This window comes from Glossina fuscipes, unplaced genomic scaffold (assembly GCF_014805625.2).
Source record: "Glossina fuscipes isolate IAEA_lab_2018 unplaced genomic scaffold, Yale_Gfus_2 114, whole genome shotgun sequence".
In the NCBI taxonomy this organism is placed as follows: Eukaryota; Metazoa; Arthropoda; class Insecta; order Diptera; family Glossinidae; genus Glossina; species Glossina fuscipes.
Window position 1 is genome coordinate 853584 of NW_023998457.1, and position 23572 is coordinate 877155.

At 33.0% G+C, this 23572-nt stretch overlaps 2 protein-coding genes across 4 annotated transcripts in view; both read right to left on the reverse strand.

The window, feature by feature from the left end:
* LOC119639887 (E3 ubiquitin-protein ligase TRIP12) overlaps window positions 1-23572 on the reverse strand; it is a 65641-nt gene that overhangs the window by 40413 nt on the left and 1656 nt on the right. The window contains exon 1 of one of the 2 annotated variants that reach the window (XM_038037585.1): window positions 10771-10811. The exons of the other annotated variant lie outside the window; for it this stretch is intronic. The gene's annotated coding sequence lies outside the window, so the exon portion shown is untranslated. Of the gene's footprint in view, window positions 1-10770; window positions 10812-23572 lie in introns of those variants that run through there. 2 annotated transcript variants of the gene reach the window in all.
* On the reverse strand, window positions 17313-22285 carry LOC119639888 (checkpoint protein HUS1). Of its 2 annotated transcripts, none has more exons than XM_038037591.1 (2): window positions 22076-22285; window positions 17313-19529 (listed from the first exon to the last, which is right to left on the reverse strand). In XM_038037591.1, exon 2 carries the CDS (start codon window positions 19419-19421, stop codon window positions 18573-18575), a length of 849 nt encoding a protein of 282 aa, XP_037893519.1. In that variant the 5' UTR covers window positions 19422-19529; window positions 22076-22285; the 3' UTR covers window positions 17313-18572. The 2 variants fall into 2 exon arrangements, with proteins under 2 accessions (XP_037893519.1, XP_037893520.1); XM_038037592.1 differs by lacking the exon at window positions 22076-22285 and adding an exon at window positions 21566-22063.

Genomic DNA, 23572 nt, shown 5'->3' on the forward strand with positions numbered 1-23572 from the left:
AGAGAGTTGTCTCTCTGTCAAGTTTAAACAGGTATGCGCGTGTTCATTTCACGCGTACATGACCCTCTCCTCCTTTTATCACTGAATCGACCCACTAAATGAACTAAAACGAAGAAGATGACTTGCATTGGTATTAAGCGAGGCGCACTATCGTGTAACTCATGGCCGTTCATTTAAGCTGTTGAATTTTGTACATATTCCAAGAAGGAAGAAAATGTTACAGAAGCCTGTAGAAAATTTTTGAGAACCTTTGGTGAAGATAGGGTCTCTCATAGAACATGGAACCGAAGATGGTTCGAAAAATTTTCTGATAAGCCAGTCCCCTTTGGCGATCATTTTTGATCGACGACAGTAGATACTGTCAAAATCATACTAGTGCCGAAGAATTTTTTGACAATATTAGAAATTGAGTAAAGGCTTGGCGCAGCTCAACTTTTTGGACTATTTTTGGAAACAAAGATTTTGAAAATGTGTAGAACTTTCGAGTAGACCTGTTATGTATATAATGACTTTTTTCGGACCGTTTTCGGAAACTAAGTTTTTAAAAACCGGCCGAGCTTTCAAGTAGACCTAACACATATATATTTATGGCTCCATTTCGCACCATAGGATTTAAAAACAGAGGGGACTTCCCGATATACCTAACATATGTATATCAATTACCTTTTTTCGGACTGCATTCACATACTAGCATCTTAAATACAGACGTTTTTTAGCGGATCGTATTCCGAAGCACACGGGACTTTCCAGTAGACCTAATGTGTATATTAATGACTTTGTTAACTAAAATATTATTATAAACGTCCGTAAAACGGAATATTCAAGATTCGCATATAATGTATTTTGCTTACTAAGCAAAAGGAATAAACAACGAACTCAAAAGTGCAACATGCATCCATTTAGTCATAATTAAATTTCATTTTCATTATATTGCATACAAAAAAAAAAAAAGAAAAAAGTAAAAATGTTTAAAACCAAGCGTTGAAGCAATCGTCAATCATGATTTCATTAGAGTCTGATGAAATTCTCTTTGGTGGTGGAGTTTAAAAAATCATTGAAATACAAAAACAGCAATGAATGCATATATTCGCATACACATCATTGCGCTATATAGATCATAATTTTTATGACGTAATGCGTTACAAATAAGGTGAAGAGAATTTTTCAGTAAAAAGGAATTGTGGTTGACGCTTTTATTTTTTTTTTCAAATCACATACACACCGTTTCTTTATTACTTCTTGTTAATAGGTAAGAAGAAGGAATACAAAAGAGAATTAATTTAAAACTTGAGTAAGAAAATTATATTTGCCTGTGTTCGCACAAATTTCATCGCTTCAAGACCAATAAGTCAACAAAAATATTTAAGGGAACTGACAGAGGAAGTTTTTTGGATTAACCGTTTAGATGGAGATGGTTGCCGCAATTTATTCATCTATTTCAATAATGACCTAAGAAGCCTTTCCTTGGTCGAATTAAGCCCAGGCAGGGACCACATGCTTTATGCAGCTTGGAAAGGAATTTTGAGCACATCCTAATAGGGGATGTCACCGTCCTCGTTGCTTTGAATGCCTTGCTGGCCATTTAGCCTCTTTAGAAAAAAGAGGCTTGTTGCCTGGACGCACTTTCATTGTCAAACATCAACAAGCCAAAACCGGGAAATTTTAGGGGCCGCTTATAGATATTGAAAAACTTCATGGACGAACCTTTTGTCAAGATACCGGAAGAATGCGTTGCAAAGCTGGTCCTGTACCGGCGAGATCGCGTTGGGATAGGTCAGCTTTTGAATGGAAGCAAGGAAATGGTAAACCGACGGTACAAAACTGGGGCTGCGGTATGCGGTCCGAGTTCTCAAAAGCCCCACCAATGGGATATTATCCCTCCATATTCCAAGCAGATCCTTATGCAATCACCGCACCTGCCCGCGAATACCTGAGAAGGCAATGCGGGAGACAGCAAATTTGCATTTACTCCGACAATCAACATCCAGGTCGTCTGAGAGTGCCTTCGAACATTAAATGAGCTAGCCAAGCACGCGTACGCTAGGCAAGTGCACCTATTATGAGTGCCTGAAAATACGGAGGTTGAGAGCAACGAAAGGGCTCACTGTCTAGCACACAGACGGCCCCGGGGGACAATATTTGGTGCGGAACCTTTCTGTGGCGTACCAAGAAATCAGACTAACAGACTGGCAGCACAATGGACAGGGAGAACATCAGATTGCCGTTGGAAGCAATGTGCAGGGTAACGGCAAGCAAAAATATCCGTAAATGTTTCGTTATAGCGTACAACTACTGGAACTAAGAAGGAGCTACGTGCGCTTATTCACAAGCTTCTACACGGATCACAATTCAATCAGATATCAGTATCTTCAATACTGATCCAGGCAAATTATGCCAAGGGATGACTGAGACGCCATCTGCAGAATCAGACACTGTTTGCCGAGCATTTTATAACGCTGGACACGGTATGGTGCTCCGAAGTAAATTACGGCGGGTTTCATAACATTCCCAAAACTGGACTGTTAAGGGCACGAGCGAATGCAATAGATCTCTTAGATCGCGATACAGTTTGCAATAATAAGAGGATATTTTTTATTTTCCATAACCTAAAAAACTCATTTTTCCTATTCATTTCATAATCCCACTCACTACTCTCCGCTTCTGTATATATAAGATTTTTGCTTAGTTACCTTGCAATTCAATTTTCAAATTCAATTGTCGGATTTGAAAAACTTTATGGAACAAATAATTTTATGTTATAGCTTTAATAACACAATTCATGTGCATTTTATTCAAGAGCATTATTATTTATAAGAATTTCTTCAATTAAGTTTATAAAACGTGAACGTGGGGTAAAAAAAAAAAGAAGAAAAAACGTGCATTATTACGACGAAGTTACGAGTTGTTTTGCGTTCGTTACTTTGGTAAATAAGAAATTTCGCAACTACCCCCCAATTGACACGCAGCGCTTTTAAATTAATGTTCACTTAAAATGCTAAGCTGCTATGGTAATTTTAAACGTGCCCAGCTCTACCAATTGAAGATTGGTTAAGCAATCATTTGCGAATCTGTATCGCTCGCATGCGGGTTGTTCAGCAATTTTATCCTTTTCATAATCATATACCAGCAGCAGTCAGTTCTCTCGCTCGTGTTGTCAGAGGATTTCTTAAGAAAATTTACTCATTTTTCTAAGTACACAAATGGGAAAAAGATGTTTTATGTAAATTTCTTGTTTCGTAACTCGTTCTTTTTCTTTTTTTTTTTCAATAAACTTAAGTGCCTTTTAGTTGCACGTAATTAACATCCTTTTACCACATTACCTCTAACGATGACAATGCACGCTGGCTTTCAGGTAAACTTAACTAAAAATTAAATTCAATTTTTTTTTTTTTTTTTTTGGTTTTCGTGTAACGTGCTATATAGGCAAGCATCTAAGAGAGAAAACTAATTCAAAAAAAAAAACCGATTTTAATAGTGGCAAACTTCGTCAAGAGCCGTGTAAATAGTAAAAATTCATTTAAGAACTGGCTCATGCAGTTATTATTCATGTTGCAAAACCTCTTTAGCGGATAATTGTTTGAAAAGTGTTAGATGGACTTATGTAAATTAATATAATCCACAACAACATATGAAAAACGAAAGGAAACATGGAAAATCGATTAAGATTATGAAGACCGTGTTATTATACGCATCCATGAAAGAGTGGGCGGGGGGGTGGGTAAGCGCATTTTGCTTTTTTTCATAAAGGAAACCTTACAAAAGTGACCTTATGATATATATACATATATATATTCTTAATCATCGTGAAATTTTGAATTGATTAAATCATGTCTGTCCGTCTGTCTGGTGTTTGTTGTTGGCACTCTCCCTGAAGATATCGACTTCAAATTTGGTAGAAACTTTGGGAGTTTTTGCATGCAGGTTGTAATTGAAAATGATGCTACATTGGCCAGGGCAGAAGCCCGCAGTGAAGCGTAAACTCAACGCTGCTCCGTGTTTCTTAACCAAAATTTATGGGTTCCGGCTCATTGCTCAGAAATTGTGGAAGCTAAAAGACTGATAATTTCCACATTTACATAACGAAACAGTCTGCTCTTTATATGTAAAAACGGAAAAAATCGACCATGCCCACATTAAGTTACAAATGATTAAATTTTCTTTCTTTTCATATTTTCATAAGGCAAAGAACACAGAATGTTTTAAATCTATTTTGTACATTCCTCAATTGAAGACGTCTTTTCTGCCTAAAAATGAACATAGTAGACGCAGCGCTCTAGTGGATCAATTTAATGCTGTAAAGTTGTGGCATTTCGCTGCCTATTGTCAATGTAAATAGGTTTATGTCGACTCTCAGGATTTTCTGTAATTCTGAATAGATTATGTTTTTTTTATTCAATTTTTTTTATTGTGTCAATACATTGGAGTTCCTTTAATTCTACTTTTATTATGTTACTCTTACGCCGAAAGAGACTTCATGGTCTTATTCGTACAATATTATTCTTTAACCTTAGTTTATTTTAATTAACAACCAATTAAATTGTGTTAATTAAATCACGTATTGGTAAGTTTTTCCATCAACGGCCCAATTTTAATTTTCATATCACGGCGGGAGCAAGGAGAAGATTCAACTATTATTATTATTAGGTGCTTGCATGTATTTAGATCATTTTTCACTTGAAGGCATTTATTACGAAAAATTGATACAACATTTATTAATCAAAATAGTTTCCATCAACAGAACATCTGGCCTTATCGTGTCGAACGAACTTATATTGGTTTGCCAGCGATCCAATTCTCGACCCACCGAGCTTCCGAGCGGCAACACATTATATAATTAACAACTCCTGCAACAAGTGGCCAGAAAATGGCATGTTCAATCAAATCATGTCACGATTTTAAAATCAAAATCGCCATTTGGGATATAGTGGAGTAGCACCATCATAAGCTTCTAAATATATTTGGTGGACTTCGGCAACAGATTTCTTTTGCAAATCGAAGAACAAAGGTAATGATTGCCGAAAATGCGATTTTGAGCTTTCCAAGATTGGCGTCTGAATGGAAAATTGTTATTATATGTAGAGAAATATTAAATCCAACGATTTAATGCTTTGCACCTATTATAAAAGCGGCCATACGGCGGGAAAATCTGCATCAGTTTTCCTTCTTTTTAAATCGCTCATTATAAGGCCTAATGAACAAAGTAAAATCAGCCTTCAATTACATTTCGCATTAACAGCTGCGCAGCTAAGCCGGTAGTAAAGACAGATACAATCCATTTGCATAATTGCTATGTGCGACCAAATTAAATTATTTGAAAAACTTGATATGGCGGAACGGGTCGAGGCTTGCCCATGCCTGAATTATATGGTGATTAGTTATTGAATTCTAACTTTGATGCCGAATATGTCACTGAAAAGCTTTCGCTTTCTGCGTGACAGTGAAATAAATTTAATTTTATTTATTGGTCCATTTGTTACATATTTCCGTACAGGGTTTTGGGCAAAAAAGGCCTCTACAACATTTTCGAGAGGAACACAACAGCGATATTTCAGAATTAATGTTACCAAGCAGCGCCTGTGGAAAGTTAAACGATAACACGAATGCTTAATACCAAAAATATACAGAGGCTACTTCAAAACGTCCTATTTAAAGCTGCAATCACTTGGGATGTCGAAGTGAAGCCGCCTCCTTCCCCCCCACCTCATCAGGTATTTCGATTATTTTTCTTCTTAATCAATTTCCCTTATTTTAGTTTGAAAGGCATCACTTTCCACGCGCATCAAATTTTTTTCTTCTTAGCAGATGAAGTCCAGTTAACTGAGCGGCCAGTCCATTATAATGTAATAAACGGATGCATTCAAATAGTATTTACGATAAACTAAGCATCTAAACATTAATTCTTGGCGTTTTGATTATGTGACAAATATATCGTGAGTTTTAAGTATGAAAAAAATCGCCTTCATGTAGCAAACCTCATTTAGGAAAACTTTCCAACCTTAACCTAGAAGGTTCTATTGTTCGTAACTCTTATTATCGCACATAACTCCCTCCAATTAAGACGGATATCAATCGATAGTTTAATTATTTGTTCCAAGGGTTCTTCCTTTCTTACGACACAACCAAGCATAATTTCTGTTGGGGGTGTCCTGAAAAGATTAGGCATTTTTTGAAGATGCAATTCGAAAATTGCCTGAAAGGTGGGAAAAAGTAGTAGCCAGTGATAACCAGTACTTTTATTAATCAGTTGTTCGATTTTTGTACTACTGGTTTTATCTGTTTGTAATAATTGCTACAAATACAACCCTGCAGAATGTCGGGTGGAGAGATGATTTATGCTAAGATGACATTGATGAAATCATGCGCTGAAGAAGACCATAGGTGGTAGGATAGAGTACAGAATGACCCATGGCTTATGATCTGCCCGTTCGGTAAGTGTTCATCCGTCTGTGTGTTCTCATAAGGGTAAGGCATGTGTAATTCTTTTTGATGTAATCGTCCGTGGAATTTCCATGGGATAAAAATTTAAAACCCCCCGTAACTTGTGAATTAGCTAGCTCAGCAATGGTACGTGCGTACGCATCTACGACCTCTGATCCTCTTCAAGTGGCACTTAGGAGTAGCTCTAAAAATAATACTCGAACAAAGAGTGAGGATATCCAGACATTACCATTGCATTCTTTTGCTCTAAAATAAATGCAATTTTTACCACAAAAATAGAACGAATTAATTTATACTACGAATACTTAAACCCTTATCCAAGACAGGGTAGGACTTATTATATGTCTTGCATTAAACTAGGCGGTAATATCCAGGACATTGCGCAAATATTGAACCGAATGGCATGATTTTTTCAGCAATCTATTAAAGAATGGTCGGTTAAGCTTGATAGGATTATTAACAACGATAGATTGAAAATTTACTTTACGAATGGCCATTTGCTGAGGGTTGACTACAAATCGCCTCAAAAAACTTAGCCTGCTTTTCTAATGGCTTTCGTATTTTTGATACAAGGGGGCTTTTATAAATTATTGTATACAAAAAGTTTGGAGAAAATAAAACCCTTTGACCCCTGCACACGCATTTACTACACAACCAGCATTTTAGATCACAGACTCATACCCTCCCATCCCTTATTATTTGCCATTTCTTTCATTGTCTACGACTAATGAAATTCATTGTCGCGCATGTAAAATTTTTTTAACGATTCCGCTTTGCACATGAAATTTACTGCTGTTCGCAATGTATGTAACAATAGCATCACTAATATCGTCAGTCATATAAGCAACTAGGAAGAATTTGCATATTAAAGGAAATTTTAAATGTTCACACGGCCGCATTCTTTAAATCTCAAGCCGAGTTCTCTCTCTAATATTGATATATATATATATCATATATATATTTGTATATATATATATATTTGTATTGTCACTTGAAATTTCATTTAATCCAATTTTATTAAAGCGAGCATCAGGAAGAATAAGAAAAAAAGTATGTATGTAATGTCAACAAATGCTTTCGTCGATGATTGTTACAAAAGGAACGATGAAATTAATATACAAATTTGTTAATATCGGGGCTGCATATTATGCATATGAAGCATTTCTGCACTTTAACTAAAAGTCAACACGAACATAAGAAAAGAGAATTAGGGAGAGAAACAAAAAAGAAGAAGAAACAATGGAGGTTACCTTCTTACCATACAACGACAATTCTATTGAATTTTAACACAAACCGTAGTAATATGAGCAAGTAAATGTAAAATATACACGAAGAACAAATCGAAAGAAACCTTAGGGGCAAAAGAAATTCTTTTCCTTTTACTCTTCTTCTACTCAATTTTAAATAATAATAAACAATTGCAAAGAGATTTCTTTTTCGCGTTTGCCTAACATTTTGAAAAAAATGTAAAATAATTAAAATTAAAAAGCACCAACACGACACTTCTTTTTTTTTACAAAACTCTTCTGGTATTATATCATCCGACATAATAATAATAAAATTTCCCCCCACCCGAGATTTCGAAATGTCATGAAATACTTAAAAAGCCCAATATGAAAAAAACATTACATATGACTCGCTTGCCTAAGTGCATGAAGTAATTGATTTGTAAAAGAAGCAAAAGAAAAAGTATTTGAACATCTAACGTAAGTAGCAGTTAGTATTAATAAAAATAGTACTTTCTTTATAATGAAAAACGGAATACAGTTGAAAAAATTATTTATAGAGGGGGAGGAAAACCTTCCCTAAAAAAAAAAAATATACATATATATTTAAATAAGATTTTGTTTTACATTTTTCTAGTGTTTTCCATGAACGTTTCATACATATATATATATATATATATATATAAATATATATACTGATTTACTTTAACTTTTATTTTTTTTCTCTTTGAATACGATTTGATTGAGCAACACAGCACGATAGCACTTGGGTATGTATTCCAATTCCCTTTAAAAACTTCTTTTTTTTTTTATTTTCCACTTTTTATCTTTGCTTTTTTTCTATTTTTCAATGTTTCCACATACAAGACTAAAACAAGACTAAACAACACGAATGCTGATATTATAGTCGAACATGAAATTCAAGAGCGAACAATTCACCTCATAACAAAAACAACATATCGCAGACAAATGAGTAAAACTTTCCGTGGAGAATTCATTTGAAGGAAAAACAAAAAAGCAAAGAGAGGATGTATATGTGTATAGTTATTTTGGTTGAGAATTATAAAATTAGAGCAAAAATAATAAACTTTTTTTTGAAATTATTTTACAATTTTATCAAACATTTATAAAATTAATCAGAAGCAAAGAATTCTTACACCATATTCTATAAATTGCCGTCTTATTCAGTTCGTTCAGTATTGTCCTTTTCTAACATTTTTTTCGTTTCTTTTCCTTAGGCACTTGCTATGGTCGTCTTCATATACTGCGCTCAGAATTTCTATAAATTTAATATAGAGCTAAGTATACTTTAATACGAAAGAAATTTTATTCAAATTGAACTATATATCGTCTAACATCTAACACCCGTCGCCAGATTGCCTTGAAACGAGATTATATCTCTAGTAAATTATTGCAATTATTTTAGATCGTTAATGAAGATACAACTTGATTTTTATGATTTTCAATAAATACTCTGACCCAGAATTCATTCTTAGATCCTTCTCCCAGAATTCATTCTTAGATCCTCCTCCAAGAATTCATTCTTAGATCCTACTCCTATCCTTTTAACAGATTTTGCTGCGGAAGCCCATCAAACACATTCAGAGGCTTATGGTGATACTGCTCCGTCATATACCAATTGTCGGTTTCATATTCAACGCTTTAAAAATGGCGACACGAATTGCCTGAAAATGCCATTTTTTGGCCACTTCTTGTAAGAGTCTTCCAGAAGACACTGTTTTAGCTCGAATGGAAACTTTTACACCTCCATTGTATTCAGCACCTCTTGATTATCACTTATCTAGATCGGCAAGCGTGCACGCAACTTCAAGTTTGTGGGGACCAACTATCGATGAGTTGATTTTTTTTCTCAATTTCAATTTAAAGTTTTGTACGTAGTATTTAGGTATTCAATTTTCACTGTACATTAATTTCAATTTTTGTTTTTGCAATATGGAATATTTAAAATTTTTTACCTTACACCAGTTTTTAAAGTCATGGAACATATCCTCAAATTTACAATATGCCGCGGATATCTTTTATACGATTTTCTAAGTAACATACCCAACGTGCAAAAAAAGAGTTGGGCCTATATATATAGTGTATGTAAAATTGCACAAAGATGGTGAGTATAGGCAAGGTGCAGTTGAATTCCATCGCTTAGCTTTCCATTTAGCTATATTTACAAAACCAATCTACCTGGTCTGCCTTATACACCTAAAATGAGCGATTACTCTACAAAGATAGTTTGTAGTGATTATATAGTTTATCCTCTTTTCCACATCTAAAATTGAAGAGATCCTATACTGTATGGATAGCTTAATATACATTCAAGCCTCTAGAGCTTTAAAATAGTCGAAATACGCAGGCAAATAAATTTAAAATGAAGTAGTACGTATCAAAAATTCGTTCAAAGGTTTATTAAAACTTTCTTACTTGTTTCAAAGAGCATGTTTAACACGTACAAAAAATAAAAACAAAAAAAAGTGTGTAAGAAACAACTATTGAAAAACAAGCGAAAACAAAAAAGAAGAAGAAACAGTTATTTAAAAAACTAGCACTAATCTGAGGTATAATTAAAACTTCCTCGTATATGTATTGCGAATAAGTCACTTCCTTTATAAACATTTTCTTAAAAAAAATCTCCATGAGTTTTGAAATTCATGCACGAAAAACCAACTGAGATTAAATAGTTTTACTTCGGAATATCGACTATTGCACATATTTTAATTGCACTCGTATGCATAGTCTAAATACGTTTGTGTACTGGGAAATTTTTCCCCACACACATTTATATATGAATTAATATTTACTGCATGGCGATATTTTTTTTAGATATTTTATCCACAAAAATAATTAGTTGTATTTATCGCTTAACACAAAATATTTACTCTTTTTCCTAATTAATATTTGTTCCGCTGTTTTTCAACTTCTCTGCATTAAATGCATTCTTTCTTCCAAGTCAAACCATCCAAATATCGTCTTTTTTTGTATTCGCTCAATTGCATTGATTTGATTTTATTCTTGTTTTCTCAATTTTACAAAATAAATCTATTGCTGATTCGTTCATTTTTTTCTCATTTCAATTCATTTTCTTCTCTCTTACCTTTTTTTATTTGTGCTCAAAAAAAAAAAAAATTATTTACATTTCATTGCGTTTCCATTACCTGTAATGAAAAGGAATGGAAATAAAAATATATAAGAAAACGTCCGAATGAGAGATAATAAAAGCTAGTAAAAGAACAAGATGAGGAAAAACAATTTTTTTTTTGATCAGCTGATCAAATTAAGAAGTGGATACTTTTTGCGTTGAAAAGAGAGGAGAAATGATTTCCTTTTACATTTTGATTACAGCTGTTTTCTTTGTTGTGATTGACTCTTGCGTAAATGTGTGCGTAATTGCTAAGAATTCATATTTTCATATGACAAACGTGTATATGATAATGATAACAATACATATGTGTACAGTAATATGTCTTTCAATGCGATAGTGTTTATTGCTTGTAATCGGAAATTTTGTTTTTTATTTTAAAATGTTGTTGTATCGGAACGACATTAAATGAGAAATTACTGTACTTTCAATTGCTTTATCGCTTTTTTTTTTTTTATATACTAGAATATATTAATATATACAAAACGTCATACTTACATACCCATACATCTATTCATATATTTACTAACCATATATCTATTCATATATTTACGAGTATATATATAAGAATTGTGCTAAGATTTGTTATACATTATAAATAAAACTTGTATCGTTAAGAATATATATATATATACTTGTATACATATATATGTATATCTATATTTATATACCGTGCAAAAGGGTTGCAGCACAGATTTTTAGAAAAAGGTCAGAGAGACTGGTATCGAAATTTAAAGGAAAGAAACTTGGGTCTTATAAATATGTTCTACTATTCTTACATTGTTCTTCTCATATTCATATATTTTTTCTTTTTTTTTGTTCATTTTTGTCTGTTTCTCCTCTTTATATTTCTACTTGCTTTTTTTGCGAAGTCTGATATAATTTGTAGAATAATTACTGGACAGTTTTCACAGATTTAATATACAAATGTTTTGTGAATTTTTTCCTTTGGAAATTTTATCAAAAATTTTTTAATAACTTTCACACACACACACACACGCTCTACATATTACTACTAGCAAACGATTCGGTGCTGCTGCTGCTTTAGCAAAGTTCAGTTCAGCTTTAATGATTTTTCCAAACTGTGGAGCAAAAACCATTTTGTTCATGCACTGAATTCAATCGCTACTTTTCTCTTTCTCTCTTGCGCTCTTGCTCTCTTTTTTCTCAAAGTTATGAAAACAAATAAAGAGAGAGAGAGAGAGAGAGAGGAAGAGAAACAAGCAACAATAAAACTAAACAAAAACACCAATTAAAAGAAGAAAAAAAATATAAATAAATAAATAAACTGAGAAAACGTACAGGAATAAACTGGCATTTTATTACGAACCCCACAGGTAAAAAAGAAAAGCAGAAATATATAAACTTTGTTTAAAGAAGGAATTAAAAGAACAGATAGTATAAGAGTAACAAACAAAAAAAAAAATTACTATATATCCTGATTAAGCAAAAATTTCAATCCATTTAGAGTTTACTTTAAAGACTCTTTTAACGACTCTTTTTTCCTTTTTTTTCAGCGTTTTGAGAACTTGTAAAAAAAAAAAATATGTTCTCTAGAACAAAGTATACTTGAATAACAACAAATGGGTGTGTTGTGTGTGCGTGCAGCAACGGATGGGATTTTTAGAAAGACATTCATATACAGGTTCACGACCTGTTTTCGTCGACCACCCTCGACCGGATACTATCGTAAGTCACAATAAATGCCTTAAATCTTTTGCAAACGTAGTATAAAATCTCATTATAAGAAGCTATTCGGTCATTGCACATAATAATATATGCTTGGATTTTCCTCCAATTTTCCGAAATCGTTATTCACTAAAAGACACGAGAAGGTTAACGGGCATTTATTCGGTTAAAGTGCAGTCTATTTTACGTATTGGTAAAAGTTTAGTCATGTGTTTTTTGTTTTCACACTTTTGACAAGTGATGAAAAAGTGAAACCGCATTTAACTCCTCAATTTTTTTCTTATTTCTCTTCTAATCATTATGAAGAAAAATAGATTTCAAATTTGACAAAAGAGTAAATGAAATAAAAAAATTTTTTTAATGTTTTCTTTTTGCATTTATAAAAGACCAGTGCCAGCGCTTTCGTGTAAATAAAGAATTGACATTTTGGACCTAATGTTCGACTTAATATTGTCTTTGCAGATAGTTAACATATTTCTAAACATTTAATTTTTATATGAGGACGTCTAACTTAGCAAAATCTCTTAAAACCATGTTTTTTTAAAGGTGTTACCATAATCAAAATTTATCATTTATTTTTTTAGAAAACACCTGTGCGAGCGCTTTCGGATATGTAAAGACTTGACATGTTGGACCTAACATGATCAACATAACACTTCGTGGATAGTTAGTTAATATTATTCCAAAAATTTAATTTATATTAGGATTTACAATTTTGCAAAATTTCCTACAACCATATGTTTTTTTAAAGGTGTTACCATAACAAACTTTACGATTCGCAATTGTGTCCACAAAACACAACGGAAATAAGTTAGATTTTAATCATTATTTAAACTATAGTTATTGAAAAAGTCAACCTAAGTTTAAGCTCCAACAAGTCAATATTAATTTTTTTCAAATTTTGTTTCAGTTTTTCCCCAAAAAGAGAGAATTCAATATATCAAAGCACTATGAAAAGACCGTCTTAATCGGAGCTATTATGTCGCAAATTAAGTATTAATAAAAGTACGAAAAATTGAAAAGTAATTATGCTTCACTGGATGGATCACTTTTAGAGAAGAGAACATGAAAAAGGCAAGAGTTTCAAACGGGTTAAATCAAGAGATTTTCACGAATGTAAAATGTAATTACGGCAAAGTTTTGCCATAAAATGATTTGTTTGTCTAAGAGTTCTTAGGCGAATTCACTGTCGTTGTGTTGACAGAATCACTCTATTAGCTAGACATGAATATGAAAGATTGGCTTTTTCATATAATCCCAGATCCCTAGTCACATTTCAACTTTTACCAAGCAGAAAATTGCATTGGTAAAAGAGGAAAATGTTTTAAAATATTTTTATGAGAAAGGCAAACTCAATACGAAAATTAGGATTACCCGCATAATGATAAGCTCAATCAACCTATTAGCCAAAGACCATAGAGAAGAAATTTATTCCCAAGATTGTGAAGAGGTAAAAGGGTCAATCAGAGTAAGATTAGTGCTAGCGGACATACGCGATCATAAAGAATAACGATAGATTTTCAAATAGCAGCGATTATATTTGCTTCAAAAAAAAGAGTGTTCGTAACCGACTTATTTTGAAAAAATTCGGCTTTGTCTGATCGAAAGAGAATAAAGAGTGATCCGTATGATGTGACGCAATGATATCCTGATACATATCTTGCACTGTAAATGCAAGTGTAATGCACATCAGTATATCTCGCAATCACTGCGCAGGAGTAAACACCAGACGAATGATTTCCTAGATTTCTAGATAATTTGGTGCAAACAGCTTAACTCTTAAGTATTAGGTCGAGTCGTAAAAAACTCCCAATGTAGATAAATAAAATCTATTGCTTGTTTTTAACCACTATAAGTCACAGAAACAAACGAGTTCTTGTGTTCGCCTAATATATATGAGGAGTCAGTTAGTCTTCTGTGAAATGTTTTATGTGGTGCATTTTACAATCAACTGTTTTTCTTAACCTCTGGAATGGAGAATCAAAAATTGCATAATTGAAATGTAATGCTTTGCGAATTTAAACAAGGCAATAGCGCTAAGGCGACAGTTGAAAAAATATGCAGCGTATACGATCAAGGACTGATAACAGATCGGGCAGTTAGAAATTGCTTTGTAAAATTCCGTTCTCAAGATACGACGGTACGTCCTGCCGATCTTGACGATATTTTAAAGTCAATGTACTCTAATCAACAAGAGATTAAATACCTCACAATCAACTGTTAAATTAATATAATTTTATTATTCAATGCAAACAAAAAACGGAAATTACTTATGACTCGCCCTAATAACTCGCAACAGCTATATCACGGCGTCGAGCGTTTGTTTGTAAGGGGTTGCTTGTGAGTTTCCAGCAAATCGCATTTATGAACCTCTGACTAATATGACAAATGTGACTTACTTTCTACGCGACATTTGATTCATGTTGAATATTAATAAGAGATTTATTGTTTGACATTTGAAGTCACATGTTTACGTGATACGGCAGCAACACCTAAATGTACATACTAAAAACCGTTTTTGGTTTTGATGGCTCGCGGATGCATCTTTAGCTTATAAGGAAATTGTAAAGATAAATTTTAATAATTGGCTTCTTCCTTCTTGAAAGGAAAAGGAACTGTGTTAAGACATTTAACTAGAGTATGAGTTCCGTGTGGAAAGGACAACTCCCCCTGTAAAAACCCTTAAGAAGCCCCGTCCGAACACACACTAAACTATCAATTGAAACTAATGCTAAAGAGGACACACCTATCACATCTAACAAATACAGCAGCAAAACTCATAAATTCCAGTTCAGCGCTGCAAATACCACCGAAGCTCCCTGGGTTGAAAAATGCCATATTTTCGATGATAATCTATTCATTTTGCGGCAGTGTTGGTAGTGAAGCTTCCACTTTGTTGAGGCAACTCATTATAAGCTACACTCAACACTCAGTCACTGGCAAATGTGGCCATCATAATTATTTATACTTTTCGTCAATTTTTATCTTTCGTCTAATTTACTTCGTGATTACTTTCGCTTTTAATCTTGTGGGTAACGCATCCATTACTTATCGCCAGTCACGTCATTCCGCTGTTCTTTTGGAACTAAACCTTTTGGAATCTTCTAAAATCTGTGTACTACCCACTTGAACGGGATAACTTATAGACTAAAGGTAGCACTTTGAAATTTTATTCTTCGTTACCCTGTCTTTTTTTTGGAAATAGAAGGAAACCATTCCCTGTTCCAGTATACCCATTTATGATTGACTTCACGGTTTTTCTACGCAATACAAAGATAACAGCTAAAGTGTTATAGATTCGGTGTTGTCAGAAGTGTGCTCTACCATAGAGACAAGTTATAATCATGTATTGATGAATGCCGATTTTACTTGGCTAAGTTGAATTCGGAGACACATTTTGTTGCTGCAATTCGGATCATTTGAACCGTGGATGCAACCAAACGCTTTAACTGAAGGGACATGAACCGCCTATCCTATATATCTCATATTTTTGTTTAATATGACCAACCAGTTAGTGGATGTCTCACTCTGTGAAAGCCAAAGAAGAAGAAAAGAAAGACAAAGAAATGGGGAAGGTGGTGATGGCCGCAAGCTACATTACTCAATTAAAGTGCAAGAGAAGAAAAAAAAATTTTAGGTTGTAATTGTGATTTCAATAGACATTTCAAAGGATCTTCATGTCTCGAAGGAAATAGCCATTATTGTTGATCAAAAACATGGGAGTTGCAAAATGATGCAACTCGAGGAAATGTCGTCCGACTCGATTTTGCTATTCACATTAATGTCTTTGCGGCAAATTGCGGATTACATTTGACATATCTAGCATAACCCCTGTGGTGTATGTAAAAATATTCTTCTTTTTTTTTTTTATACAATGAATTTGAAGAAAGAAAAAAAATTTTCTATTTATAATAAAAATCAAAACAACAAAAACAAAGAGGTAACAACGCCAACACTATATATAACAACACAACAAAAACAACAACAACATATAATAAACAGTACCAAGTAATGAGAAAACGTTTTAAAACACACATACACAAAGGCATGCAGCCGCATATAAACCAGAGAAAGAGGCCACGGCAACATGACAATGTAAATGCTTACATGACTTACATTACTGAGCATAAATTAGGACACTATACCTACTTTTTAAAATTTATATGAAAGTCGACTACTGAACATACACACACACATATGCAGGTAACAACACCACTTCGAATATGATATTATCTGACTTTTATATCTTTTGAAATTACAACAAAAGAGTGCACCACACAAATCCTCGACCGATCGATATCAAAAGAATATCGATAACAAAATAATAAAAAAGAAGAAAAAAAAAAAGAAATGAAAAACCCCCTCCCCAGATAGTAAAGCAAAATTATACGTGCATCCCTTTATGATGAAGGGATTAAACAAAAATCAAAACATGGGCTGTCATCTACGTCTCGTTATGTTGTACATCTATTTTCCTACAAAAAGTGAGAGATTAATTAATGTCTGGAAAATCATTTCCGTCTATTTTAGTTGTTGTTCTGTCTAATCTTTTTTTGTTTTTTTTTTTTTTTTTGTTTTCTGCTTGCATTGATGTTCTTGAATCCTTGGCTCATAACAAAAAAACCAGTTTTTATCGACAAATGTCAGCCACATGTTGAGTTACAGCAGCTCCATCACAATTCATTGTACATTATATCACATAACCAGTTTCTAAAAAAAAAAAAAAGAGGGCAACAAACGAAAGTCTGGCGAGTGTACAAATGATGCCATTATTAAATCTTTTCATAGTTTTCTCCAATCCACTAACAAATTTTTAATGCTTTTTTAAATACTTATTATCACTAATGCTCTTGTTTAATTCTTCATTTAAAACTTCCATCACATCGCATATGTGGAGACAATCTATCTTTAATGGTCAGTTACTTAAAATGCAAGGCTCTACCGCAAAGTTTTATAAAAACGATTTCAAGACTTCTTGACTTTAAGTTCTTGAGTTTAACTTGGACTTGGGACTACAAATAATTGTTTCCTGGCTTTGATTCTTCAGATTCTGAAAAAAAAGCGATACATTTTTTTTTTATATCCATCATCGTAGGATGAAAGAGATGAATGAGATTCTATCGAAATGTTTACAACATCCAGAAGAAAGTACCAGAGCTCAATTTTATGTGTATAAATTTTAAGCCTGTCCGTCCGTCTGTGATAGACAGTCTGCAGATCGCAATATTACGCCGATCGGATTCAAATTTGACATAAAGATTTGAAATTCTTCACATAACCATTTGTTTTGTTTTTCTGTACGCATCCCGAAAGGATGAGGGGTACAGAATATATTCATTTTGTCAAAATGTTTGCAACAACCAGAAGGAAGCATAGTATGTAAATTCCAAACTGATTTAAATCTCTCTTTCTGTCCGTCCGTGTTAAACATTCTATTGGGCGCAAAATAAGAATTTCAGCGATCCAGTCCAAATGTGGCATAGAGATTTCAAGCTTTTTTATGAAGGCTGGTCTTGAGATCGACCCTAACGGATCAAAGAACATGACCACAGCCCAAGATGATCTTAGACCAACTCAGTTTTCAGAAATAGAAAAAATTTCATTCTTCATCTGTTACTTATAAATCACAGCAGATACATGCATAAAAATTTGCCTTTATATGGTATGGATGATCCGTCACCATCAGTGCAATAATGAAAAAAATCGACCACGCCTATTGAAATATCTTTCTTTTATCAAAACATATTATTGATGAGTATTAAGCGGGTATGTTGGATATAATTTTGAGTCTAAGAGAGGTATTGTTCCTCTGAGCCTTAAAGCAAACTCAATTTCTAACAGTGAGGTTATGTTCAGTCTCTACAGTACAGATCAGAAGTGATTAAATGCTAGGTTGGCTCAACCTCGAGTCATAGAAACGGAAGGATTCTCACAAGTTTTTTGTACAACAATTTTCCTATTTATTTTCTTTACTTTTGATATAAAACAATTTTTTTTTATTTTTCTTTGCTCTTTTTAAAAATCATTTCGTACATTTCGCCAGATCGATGTTGTATAATGTATGATTTTCAAACGCAAACGCTTGGCAATATGGAATGTACGGAAACACCTCCGCGGACATTTATCTCCATATGAATGAGACGATCGTCATCTATACCGCAGGATAATTCCGAAGTGGGCACTTGCAAAGCCGTAAAAAATAACGAGGTTTTCTTGCAATCAACCGAGCATTCAACTTTAATATTTTCTCCTTGTTGACTTTCATCATCTAGAGTCTGTACTTCCAAGTTTTTAAAACATGTAGTTATCGTGGCCATTTCATTTTTAGCCACCAGATTCAAATCCCCCAAAGAATTGGCTGCGAATATTAAAGTAGGTGAAATATTTTTCAATTTATCGATGAGGCCACGTAGTAAGTTATTCGAACGTACTTTCACTATCAATTTAGCTCGAGGTATTTGCGGCAAGTCGTAATAATCCCATTCGTTACGCGGTATCAATGTTACGGGAACATCATGAACAATTTGTCGAGGTTCTCCGGAACTTTGCGATAACACTTCCGTTTCAGTTCGTAGACAGGGGAACTGAAGATGAATTAGTTTGAATTTACAATTTCGAGCATTCAATTTGAATGAGCTAAGAGCTCGGCTAAAATGAATCGGTGATACTGCTAGCACAATGGTACAGCCATTATCATCGCTATGACCTTCCATAATATAATTAGTAAAATAGAGTTTCGCATCAATTTCCACCCATACCAGAGGTGCTGCTGCGCCTGATTCTTCATTGGCAATAAAATGCACTTTATCTTTTTTAATAATAATAACGCACTCCTTGGTTAGTTTCGCTAAAGTTAAGACAATATTTTGAAATTCTCTCATGTACTGGCCATCGTCGATTTTAGCACAAAACTTCATTGTAGGATGTGAAGAGGGTTCCTTGATCTTCAGCTCTGTTGTCTTTTGTTTTTATTTACTATATTTCTCGTCTCAAAAGGAATCAAGTTATAACAAGCGAAACGAACACTAAAACACCAAAAAAAAAAAAAAAACCAAATAAAACCGAAAAGAAGAGGAAAGTTGAGTCTTTTCTTTATTTATTTATTTATTTTTTTTTTTTTATATATTTCCTTTTTCCTTTTGTGTCCGTTAAGACAACAAAAAAAAGCTAAGAATAAGTTGATTTAAAGGTAGACTGAGAACGACTTCACTGTATGTACACACATAATGGTTATGTTGAACATAATTCAAGGGCTCAATGGATTTGATTTATTTGCGATACCGAATAGTAGACTACTTTAACAAGTCACTACAGTCAGTCGTATAAACTCCCTTCTTATAAATGTTTTACGAAAATTTATGTATATATACAACGGCATTTTTTTTTTTTTGTTGCTTTTTTGCTTTTTTAATATCTATATATAGTAGAAACGGAGAGCAGCATCCTTCTCATAGCCATACACAAGCACACAAACAAAACAGAATGAAACACAAATGCGTTCACAACAGGCACTAATGTATACATAAATAAACCAGACCCTGCGAATTCAAAAAAAAAATTTAAAGCCGAACAAGTGGTAGAATAGCATCATTTAGCTGTAAACGAATCTTGAGATACATTCATCCACATTCACTTTACCATCGTCTCCTATACGAAGTTTTGAGAAAAATATATCCTAACTTTTCTTCCCTTCGATCCAATACGTTTTTTGTGCAAAACCTACAGGACCGCTTGACTAGGCCCCCTTAGTATTTAATTATTCAATTGAAGTTTAGGAGAGTTTGCGTTTTAATTTAAACTTATTCGGCCTAAAATTGAAAATAAAATAATTCTTTCTATTTTATTATTAATGAAGTTTAGTACGAATATCAAGAGAATTATTATTAAAAAACCGTGCGCTAAACTAGGTTACGATGTTGCCATCTTTAATAGCAAAAATTCTATTAAAAAAGGCATTTGCAGTGCTTTCAAATATTTTGATAATTACAAATGTTATAAATTTGAACGATTTAGTGATGTTAGAAACAAGTTAAAAAAATTATAATAATTTCATCTTGCATAATATAAAAGTTTTCGACCGGAGTGTTTAATACGTCTCGTCCTTTCACTATCCCTATCATGGAATGCTTACGGCTGTGCAGATCAAACGGCTTAGTCGATTTAGTATATATATATTTTTTTTAATAAAAGCTGGGACTACGGCCCAAATACAAATATAATGGAAGATTTTATTGACGGCACAACGCTCATCAACCATTTTCTTCTTTAAGTGCGGTTCGAAAGAATAATTTTTGTTATATCATGTGATTATTTTAATTTGCTTTTTTTAAAGCTAGAAATATCTGGCTTTCACAATAAATATGGAGTGTATATGCGAACCCGATTGACCAGATTACCTGAAAAACTTCGCGGTGTGTAAATGAAAAGGAACTTTAAAATCTTACTTAAGCTCTGTAGATCGTCTGTTGCGTATTTCTGGACTGAAGAGCACAGCATTTCGCGGTCGCTAGATTATTATGTTATGTATTCTTGAGGGGATGAAATCATAACCACTTATTTCCGTCTACTCGCATGATTATACAAAAGCTAAAATATATGTTATATACACACAATATACATATATACAATATATATATGCGTATATATATTGTGTATTGTATATATATATATATATATATATATATATATATTGTGTGTGCTAATGTATAACTTGAGCCACAGGTAAAGTTTATTCAATAGTCATTGATTTGTTGAGAAACTTCCAAAACTGTCAACTGTTTATTACAAAAACATGAGATATTTTTGAAGAATTTTCTAGCAGCTGTTAGCCTTCTACACTTGTACACCAATATAAAATGAATGCTCTTTTTTTTCTTAATCAAAAATCCAGCCGGAAACTAGATATCGTAAAGCTTTCTTTTGTTTAGATGCTTGATAATCAAATATAATATAAATAATCGCTATAAAACAAAATTTGAGAAAGTTCCAGAGAAAAAATCTTTGATACATGTGCACTGAAAATCCCTGCAATTGAAATTCCTACGCACAATTAACTCATTACGTTATATTTTGTGTCATTTGTAAGCAAAATATACGATTTTTTAATATAATTTTGAAATATAAAACTGGAAAATCAATAAAGTACGAGCTAAGCCACGTTTCCCCAAGTCGCGATCTTTTCCTTTTGGATACATGCAAACATAATACGCATACACACACACACACACACGCATATATATATAAAATCATTTCAAAATTCTTGCAAGTTTCATTTTTTGTTTTTGTATATAAATGCCTTTGTGTTTGAAAACTAGCCTTCACTAAATTATGAGACGGCTGTGCCTATTCTCCACAACTCTTTATTTTTACAATTGTTGAAGAAGACAATTTCAAATTTTCTATATGCTCCATATTATATCCAATCAACCATATTGGAGACAGACCCTAATAATAGAGAAAAGAAAAAAATTTTTTTTTCTGCAAATTACCAGGAAGACGGTCGAACTTTTTTCCACACGAATTACACATAATTTCAATTTCAAGTACTTTGTCAATTAATTTTGTAACTCACCTTTTCTCTTTCAATATTTGTGAATTTTTCCTATTTTTAAAATATTGCAGTTTTTACACACAAATTACTCAAAATATTCCATAATTATACAATATTTTTCTAAAAGGCAGACGATACACACAAAAAAAAATTCACATCCCAACTTCGAACACGAAACAGTGTTACCACACTTATACTTAAGCTAGTGTTACCACCCGTCGGGAGATTATTATTAAGATAATCTTAATTTTACGACAATGTTTCCCGTCTGTAACCAGTCATACGGAGAGCTAACACAAAGCGTCGTTATTCCTATTTTCGTGTTGAGTCTCCAACTTTGACGACTTTCTACAGAACGTTATATAAAACAGAAAGAAAAAAATTCACAAGAACTTATGGTCGTTTTTTCTAAATTGTAAGGTTATTTGTCTAATTTATGTTATATATATATTATCCGATTTGCAGTTTTGGTTTATACCTTTCTTTATTTTATAAGAAATGCGAAAAAAGCTATAGATTTATTCTATTGATCCAAATTATGGATCAATTAATGTATAAAAAGCTTGTCAGCAGTGTTATAAAGTTTAAACAGATTACATTTTTTTTTAGGGATGTCGACTAGAGATGGACCATAAGAAGATTATAAAGGTGAACAAAATTTGCTATTTTTTAATTTTGTTAAATTTTTTTGTCTTTATTTTTGAGCCATCTGATTTTGTTTACATTTTACCATAAAACTATATGGTAGCATGGCTGCTCATTGTGTTTACCACTTAGTAGTTTTCAACCCGAAAACGAAAATGACAGTTGATTGTGCCAGTCCCCATGCAATTATTGTCCAATCTACGGCGCGATAGTTTTAATTTTTCAAAATTTTTTTTTTCAACTTCTCTTGCAAATACAGAACTTATTTTCTTGCTTATTACACTATGACGTTTAAAAGGAGCATAATGAAAGCAATGCGTAGGCACGCACAGAAGATGATTTGGCATTTAATTTGAATTTATTGGTTAAGAAGAAGATATTGAAATTAGGCACCTAACGAATTTCCTGCATAAAAGAGGATCTTACGAGGCCCCACTCTTATGGACACGAATTGTAGCAAACATCAAGACCTATTAGAAATTGTTTAATTGATTAAATGTATAATGTATACATATTGAATTTAAAACCCTTTTGACATTCGGCATGAGGCAATTTCATTGAAAACCAGCAGCTATAAACATTGAAAAAAAATTGTGTATTGAAAGAGAAATTATAGATAGACGCATCTTAAAACCTGCTTAATATATTTGTAAGAGAAATATTAGCGCTATTAATAACCAAGATTTTCTATCAATACACTTTTAAAGTAATTATTTGCATAAAAAAACCAGATAAACGAAACTCGGAAAAAAAAATTAGACGTCCTTCACTTTACAGGACATCATAGAAAATTTTGGCCCCTTTTAAATACATTAGGAACAAATTAAAGAGGAAATTGAAAAACTAATCGGCAATGCTATCGCTTTTACTCTA

What these genes read in the sequence shown, in the direction of transcription:
- LOC119639888 (XM_038037591.1), bottom strand. Translation starts at nt 19,421, where the DNA reads ATGAAGTTTTGTGCTAAAATCGACGATGGCCAGTACATGAGAGAATTT.